The sequence below is a fragment of the Plodia interpunctella genome, chromosome 10, assembly GCF_027563975.2.
Source record: "Plodia interpunctella isolate USDA-ARS_2022_Savannah chromosome 10, ilPloInte3.2, whole genome shotgun sequence".
Taxonomy (NCBI): domain Eukaryota; kingdom Metazoa; phylum Arthropoda; class Insecta; order Lepidoptera; family Pyralidae; genus Plodia; species Plodia interpunctella.
In genome coordinates this window covers 9,564,564-9,572,391 of record NC_071303.1, presented here as the reverse complement: position 1 = coordinate 9,572,391, position 7,828 = coordinate 9,564,564, and the positions used below count along the sequence as shown (strand labels likewise).

General features: G+C 36.4%; 1 protein-coding gene across 1 annotated transcript in view; it reads left to right on the top strand.

The window, feature by feature from the left end:
• Nucleotides 1-245: 245 nt before the first annotated feature.
• The window catches only part of LOC128673081 (GTP-binding protein REM 1), a 129,877-nt gene continuing 122,294 nt past the window's right edge, over nucleotides 246-7,828 (top strand). Inside the window, exon 1 of the mRNA XM_053750682.2 lies at nucleotides 246-723. Coding sequence (XP_053606657.1) covers nucleotides 297-723 — 427 coding nt within the window. The 5' untranslated portion in view covers nucleotides 246-296. The remainder of the gene's footprint in view (nucleotides 724-7,828) is intronic.

Below are 7,828 nucleotides of genomic sequence, written 5' to 3'. Positions count from 1 at the left end.
CGAAAGTAAAAAAATCGTAGAGATGTATCTTAAAAATAGATTAATATCGGCACAAATGCGCATGAAAACTTTTGTAAACAAACTGCGTACGCTAATGTATCAAACAATATTCAAATTCACAAAACTCAAAAACATAACTACGACAAAATCTAACTCGGCCATTTACAAAACACGATCAATTATTCATCGGAATTAGTGGCATTTAAAAGAGCAGTGATCTTAGTTGATGCAACAAGTATTCACAAATCCGCCCAGGCGGAGGGCGGGCGGGCGTCTGCTTCAGTTCGCCCGCGACCATGGCCACCGATGGACGCACAAAGCGCTCGCAGTCGATATGCGCGCCGGCTTCCGCGAGTATGGAGGCGCTCGCCGCCCCTTTAGAAACCACTCCGGCCCCCAGACGGAGACCCGCGGCGAGATCACAGTCGGCCCGGATCACCGGCGGCCGGTCAGTCAGGCACAGGAGGCAACAACAGCAGCAGCAACTCGATAGAGAAACCAGAGCTCGCTACAGCTCCGAACCGAGATTAGCTGAGACTGAAACTCCTCCGCAAGTGCGACGACAAGCCTCAGCGAGACGCAGACCACCCCCAGGACAGCATAATCAACCGCGGAGATCCAATGCGTTCCTCGATGTCCCGAAGACTGCTTCTCATCAGCCTGAGGAAGAGCCTGACGAGGATTCTTACAGACTCCGCACGTTCAACATCACGCAGAAAGGAGGTTAGTGCTAGCTGCGCGTACGCTACGTTCGTTCACCTCCGGACTAATTTAAGAAAGCGTACTTTTTTTTAATCGCAAAGGAAATTTGGCAGTGGGCCGGCGATGAGTTTTTAAGTGTTTATCTGTATTTGCGCAAGCCGGAAGGTTCGAAACCCGGTTAGAACCATCGTTAAAACAACGTGTTGCCGTGAATCACGATGGAGTTTACAGTCGGGTTTAAATCAAACTTCAGGGTTTCATTTTGAAGTTAAAAATAACCTGGATTTACGTTTTCGATGTCCTTGCGCTGAGATGAGTGTTACGATGTTTGAGTGTGAAAAACGTTTGCGCGGAAAGTTGTGGTCCAGACAAGAGTCGACCAGGGTCGAACTGAGGTTGGGCTGTAGCTAATTAAAAATATAGAAGTTCCAAACTGACAGCTTATAATAGGATGTTTAGTTTCGTATATTTTTTTATAATCGTATACTTAATTATACGATTATTTATTTATTATACAAAATCAGAAGTATTATCAACTAGATATAAAGATTACAAATTCAGAAAATATCATTAACCTTTGCAACGATGACCTCAAAGATGAACGAAGAATGAAAGTTTACATAAAGTGCTACTGAAAAAAGTGACATCGCTTGGGTCACTAATCGATTTTTAATTAACTTGGAACAAGAATGCCTAAATGTTAAGGGCGTAAAAGGGTACGTAAAGTTCCCTTTTTATAATTTTATCTTGCACTAGCAGTCCGTCCCGGCTTTGCTCGAGTAAAACTTTTCTGAGAATCTATTTGTGAACACCGCATGGAAATCCGGGTAATTCTAAAATATAGTTTTTTTCAGTTCTTCACGAACAGAATAAGACAGACGCGCCAGAGGACCTTGTTTTATAATATATAAGGAGAAATTTTTACTGATTTGTCTGTTATTTTATAAAATCAAAATTACAGATATTTAATGTTATTCTATAAATAAGTTAAATTAGTAGGTAGGTCTATCTATTAAAAAATAAATTTGGCAAGAGAGGACTACTTCTAGGAAGGAAAATGACGTGGAAAAGTTACTTGCCGGAGTTTCCACGAATTTCACGAATGAATGACATTGTAAATAAATAAAATAGACTCTTCGATTTGTGCTTTTTAGTGCCAAATAACAAAAAATATGATATTCATTTAGTTTCCGTGAACGCCATACTTAGGCGCTAACACATAAATAATTATCTAATTTTTTTTTTCTCGCTATCCCTTGATCGTCTTTGATCGTAGTTCTGTTTACTTACCTGTCTCCCGGCTCCCTGTGAAGTTTCGTCGCATTCCGTTGCACTTTTGCTGCATTTTCACCTGTAACATAGAAATTTTTCATACAGATTTTATTAAAATCACACTTTTTCCTGTTTTTTCCAAATTTTTTCTATCGGACCCTCGTTGGCTTGTTGCACCATCTTATCAGGCTAACGGAGGCGCATCTTTTGACGCCTCACACGTCTCGATAGGACCATATGGTGAATATGGAGAATATGGAGTCATCCTATTCTAAGGCGGAATAACGAAAGAATTCTCGGGCAAAACTAATTAACTATTCTCCGGCCCTGAGTCCGTCCTTGTATATATTTTATCAAGATGGCAGTTGGGTAAACAATACTGGCATCTGTTAACATAATACATATTGAATAGACGGGACGCGCTCGACTGCGCCGATAACAACAGCAATCAATAGATTATCATCGATTATTAATATTAGAATATGCTCTGATTTTAATATCAATGAAGTGACTATTTTATTGCTTCTATTTTGTCGATAAATGAGTGAGTGATGAAAAATTTCATTGCACAACTTAAAAAGTTTACCACCATTATAGTTTGATTGACTGGATTATTTGCAGGCAAAAAAAAAAAAATTAGTGGGACCAAACAGAAATATGCAAAAAGTGCTTAGAAAATGAGAATAAAAAGAATGCGTCTTGCGAATCGTTTCTTGCGAATTGCCAATTACTCGATGAAATTGTTAAAATATTAATTTTATTCCTGAAACAAATAATGAATCCTAAAGTTTCATTCGAAAGGCACGAACGGCAAAAGGGTCTCAAAAAGCGATGTTATTTTTTCCCCCGACACATTTCCGTTGCTTTCATTATCGTTAAAATAAACTGGAGCAGATTCTTCTTCATAGTCATATTCCTCATGGCTGAGGGTCGTGGTTATTACGTGGAATGAAACACACACAATAACTTTCTTGGCATTATTAATGGAGTGGTTTGCCATTGCCTTCCCCATTTCACACACAAGTTAATAAGAATCAACCAGTGTGCAGGTTTCCTCACGATGTTTTCCTTCACCGGAAGCAAGTGGTGTTCTATGAAAACTACTATACATGAGTCAGATTGATATACTCGTACAAACTCATGTGGCACGCGTAGGATTCGAACTTGGGATCTTTCGATCCACAGGCGGGCATCTTAACCATTACACCACCACCGCTTCCGGACCAGATCAGATTAACGCAGCACAAATGATCTGCCGGACCTCTGATGCCAATTACCAAATCTTTATTTTTAGGGTTCTTTGACTCGTGAAACTTGAAACCATCATTTATAATGGTCCGTTTTGTCAGAACTTGACTACGAACAGTTATTCAAAATTAATATAACTTGGACTAGAGAGTAAGTTATGTTTTTCTGCTTATTTATGGTCCCGATGTTGCTGTCGCTTTCGATAATCTTTTCCCTCCATTTAAATAAGTTATTTTCATTTAGATTCGTAGGCGTTTTGTCACTTCCAAAAACTTTTAATACTATTTTATATATTTTTTTAAAATTGCCTGATGGACGAGAAAAAGATATATTGTAACATTATGCTAACAACTTTCGCGTCTAAAACGTAATAGGATTGTATTTTGTTGAACCTAAACATTTTAAACATATTACTTTTGAATAGTTTTATCTTATAATTTTAAATATTATTATAATAGGAAGGGCAAACTGTATAATTATATCTTGTGTGTACCACCTATACTTTATGACTATACAACGATAAAAATTGAATTGAGTTTGAATTTAAATCCACTCCAAAAGCCTCGTAGGGAAGACTAGGATTTTGGAGTGGATTGGATTCAGGAAAGTTAAGTGAATGTTGGGTGAATGTCGAAAAGGAACAGATAATTTTGCGTCGATCCCAGGTTGAGTGTTACATAGGATAAGATAAAGCAGATAAAACATATTTTATCACAAAACAGTGAATGAGTAATTAATACCTACCAAAAACCTACATAAAAATGTACTGAACCTCTTTTCACTACTGTGAGTCGGCTTTTTTTTGGCCGACCCTCAACTTTGTCCGGAAAAATTTCTTTGGGACAAGAGGAATGATTTGGAATTAATGAGATCGTTTTATTAAATTCGAATTTGAAAGGCAATGTCAAGACTTTGGCAAATAGAAATACAAGTATAAACAGTTGTCCGATTCCATCCGGATTTACTTTTTATAAAATTTAATTTGAAGATATTAATAGAAGCGCATCTTTAGAAACTGTGTTTTTGTACAGTTCAGTTTTATAACCTCAAAATATACTTATTTATTAAAACCATAATTTTTTTGTGACTGAATTTAAATCAAGATTATTTAAATATCCTTAAATAAATTTCCTAAATCAAATAAAAAATCGCTTCACTATTACAGTGGTTGGATCGGGTTCGATCCCCGGTCGGATCATGATGGAAAATGATCTTTTTCTGATGGGCCCGGGTCTTGGATGTTTATCGATACACGTATTTGTTATAAAATATAGTATCGTTGAGTTAGTGTCCCATAACACAAGTCTCGAACTTACTTTGGGGCTAGCTACTATCTATGTGATTTGTCATAATATATTTATTTTAATTTACTTGTCTCTCATCTCCGTGTTTAATGAAAAAAAAAAACACAAAAGTTCCTTCAAAGCTGTCATGCCGGCTGCACACTGTCATCGAACAGTTTGCCAAAATTTGGCGGATTCGATATACATTGCTGGTTTTCATTGCAGTAAATAAAAGCACTCATATTAATGATGCATTCTCGTCGTCATGTGTCCGAGTTCGGCGTTCAGTGTGGAGCTGGCAGGCACCAAATTCAGATAAAAAATTTGTATCTGTTGATACAAATTTTAAACTGTTTCCTTATTCATTGTGAATAATGGAATTTATTTATTTTTTTCTACGATGAGCCTGTAGTCGGGCCTTTGTTTCATTTCTTTGGAAACTGTTGTCAAACACGTAGCCTGAGGCTGTCCCCTTTCTTTCATTTTCTCCTATTTTTTTAACCTGTTCCGTCCCACTGCTGGGCAAAGGTCTGCCAAGTCTTTCCAAACCACTCTATTCGATGCCAAATCGAACCAACTAACTACAACTTTTTCCCATAGATCAACAAAAATAAAAAGTTCGCAATAGAATTTATTTGTTCAAAATAAATTTTACAAGCTCCCGTCCGATCATCAATCAGATTATCCTAATAAAAGTTTAATGGGACGTTAAGAACTTATTGAGAGCTTTTGTTGGATGAAAAAGCGAGCTTTTCGGAAACTTTAAAGATCAGTAATGATCTCATCGCTTCCTTCATCAAAAGTTTCGTTGACTGTATGAGGTTTTCACGTTATATAGGATCACACAGAAAAATATAGGATATCGTTTTGGTGCGGCTTGATATCAGCCAAATTTTACTTTGAATTTCTTTCTTTCACTCATTCACGCTCAGTTGAATCAAATTTTATATCAATCAATAAATATAAATATAAAAATATAATTAAATTTTGTTCAAATAAATAAAACTAATAAATAAATAAGCATCATCTGATCTAGTTGATATTATAACATGCACTGCGTATGCAGCACGAGCACGGAAAAATTGAATTTTAACGTGTCATAACTCATGCTTACACGCTTGCCATAATAGTGCAGTAATTCGCTGTGCACGGACCTTTTATTCCTCATAAATTAACATATTGCAAAATTACATAAAATATTAATAATACAGTCCATTCTAACTGAAACCATAACAGTGGCACAGCGTCAAAAATTGAATTTTGTAAGCAACATTTTACAAGATATTGTCAACGTTCAATCGATTGTATATTTGGAATAAATCTTGACAAGTCTTTGTTCTTTAAATATCGTGTGATCTCCTTTCAAATTGCACATGTATTGTAAGAACATTGTAACGAAGTTCTTTGCAGATTTGAAGGGCCGCCTCAGGCAATAGCTAAGAGTTTAGAACAATGTAAATCAAGTAGAAGTGTATAGTCATCGCCAGGAATCGTACAGTTATAGGAGCTCTGATAAATCGAGTTGATTTCTTGCTGCAATTTTGATTTTCACTTAACCTTATACTATTGCTATTATTAAGCGTGAAAATAAATATAAATAAATATGTATGGTCAAATCACACAGATTGAGTTGGCTCCAAAGTAAGTTCGAGACTTGTGTTATGGGATACTAACTCAACGATACTATATTTTATAACATATACATAAATAGATAAAAATCCAAGACCCAGGCCAATCTGAAAAAGTTCATTTTCCATGTTGATCTGACCGGGGATCGAACCCGGGACCCTCAGTATAGCAGGCCGGCGTGATCGCCACGGAGGTCGTCAATATATAATTACAAAACTATTAATACAGTCCATACTTCCGGTTATTACCGGATTAGAAAAAGTGTCTGGCAGCTTATTAGCTGCCAGGCACTTTTTCTATCAGTAAATAGATGTCAGTTTTTTTCCCTCATAATTCTAAATTCTGTGTGGAATAACCTTGATGACGTCACAAAGGGAGAATTTCCATAGATTGGAAATTCCGAATGTGTATTAAGAAATAATAATCTATACCTTGTTCTTCTTCTTCATAATCGTATTCCTCGCGGCTAAGAGTCTTGATCGTTAAACACACAAAATTACTTTATTGGCACTATTAATGGAGTGGTTTTCCATTGTCATCTCCATTTCACACACAAGTTGATAATCAACCAGAGTATAGGTTTTTCTCGCGATGTTTTTTCTTCACCGGAAGCAAGTTATGGATGATGAAAAATACTATATATGAGTCAGATTTATATACAAACTAAATACGACTGGGATTCGAAACTGGCAGGTGTTTTTGTTGTTGGCGATTACTCCAGCACCGTCTTTTTATTATAAGGTATTATATAATAGGCACAAGACTGCGTTGCCTGGAAGGCCCTTAGGATAGTCACAGCTACTGGTCACGACTCTCAGTTATGAGGATACGACTATGATGTTGATGATAAAATAAGTTTATTGGATCTTCCAGAAAAGAGTCTATCACTTTGTTACTGCGTTCACTTGTCACGTTCACCGCAGAAAAACGCAAGGTACGCAATTTTGTCTAAACGACAGTGGCGCACCGGAATCAACGTCATATTTTACGGTGCATCTCAGACTTAGGGTGAGTGGCACCAGTCAACTTTGACGGTGACTTTAACCAGCGCACTGCCAACGTTTAGACAATATAATTTGCATTTTTCTGCGCATGTTAACGTCAATTTTGACAGGTACATACAACTCACTCCTAATGGCTGACAAAAACAAATCAAAGATTGTTCATCGTTCGATTCAACAACTAACTAAAAGCTATAATTACATCTACCGGTATACGCGTTAAGTTAACGACAACGTTCGCAAAAAGGAGTTGCTCCCCCAACCACTTACCCTCATGGAAGAATTTTCACATCAGCTATTCAGGGACTCATTCGATAAAACTTGGAACGTAAATTGATGAATTTTTGAGGACCTTGTTAGAAAATTTTATACAAGATATACTTAGGGTAAATAGAGTTTTCAATTGATTAATTTAAATGCCTCGTATGCAAGAACTCCAGACAACAAATACTAAAACAATATATTCTTCTAATTCATAAATTTATAAACAAATAAAAAAATGTCTAGAATTCACTGCTGATACATATAATATACTAATGATGGTGGAGCAACAAATAATATCCTGACAATACAAATACCTATTACTAGAAAATAGTCACAGTTGGATAAAAGACTATACATCGTAACAAAAAATATAAATATTTTATTGCATTCCAAAGCAAAAAGTTATTGACGTACAAACTTCGAAACCCG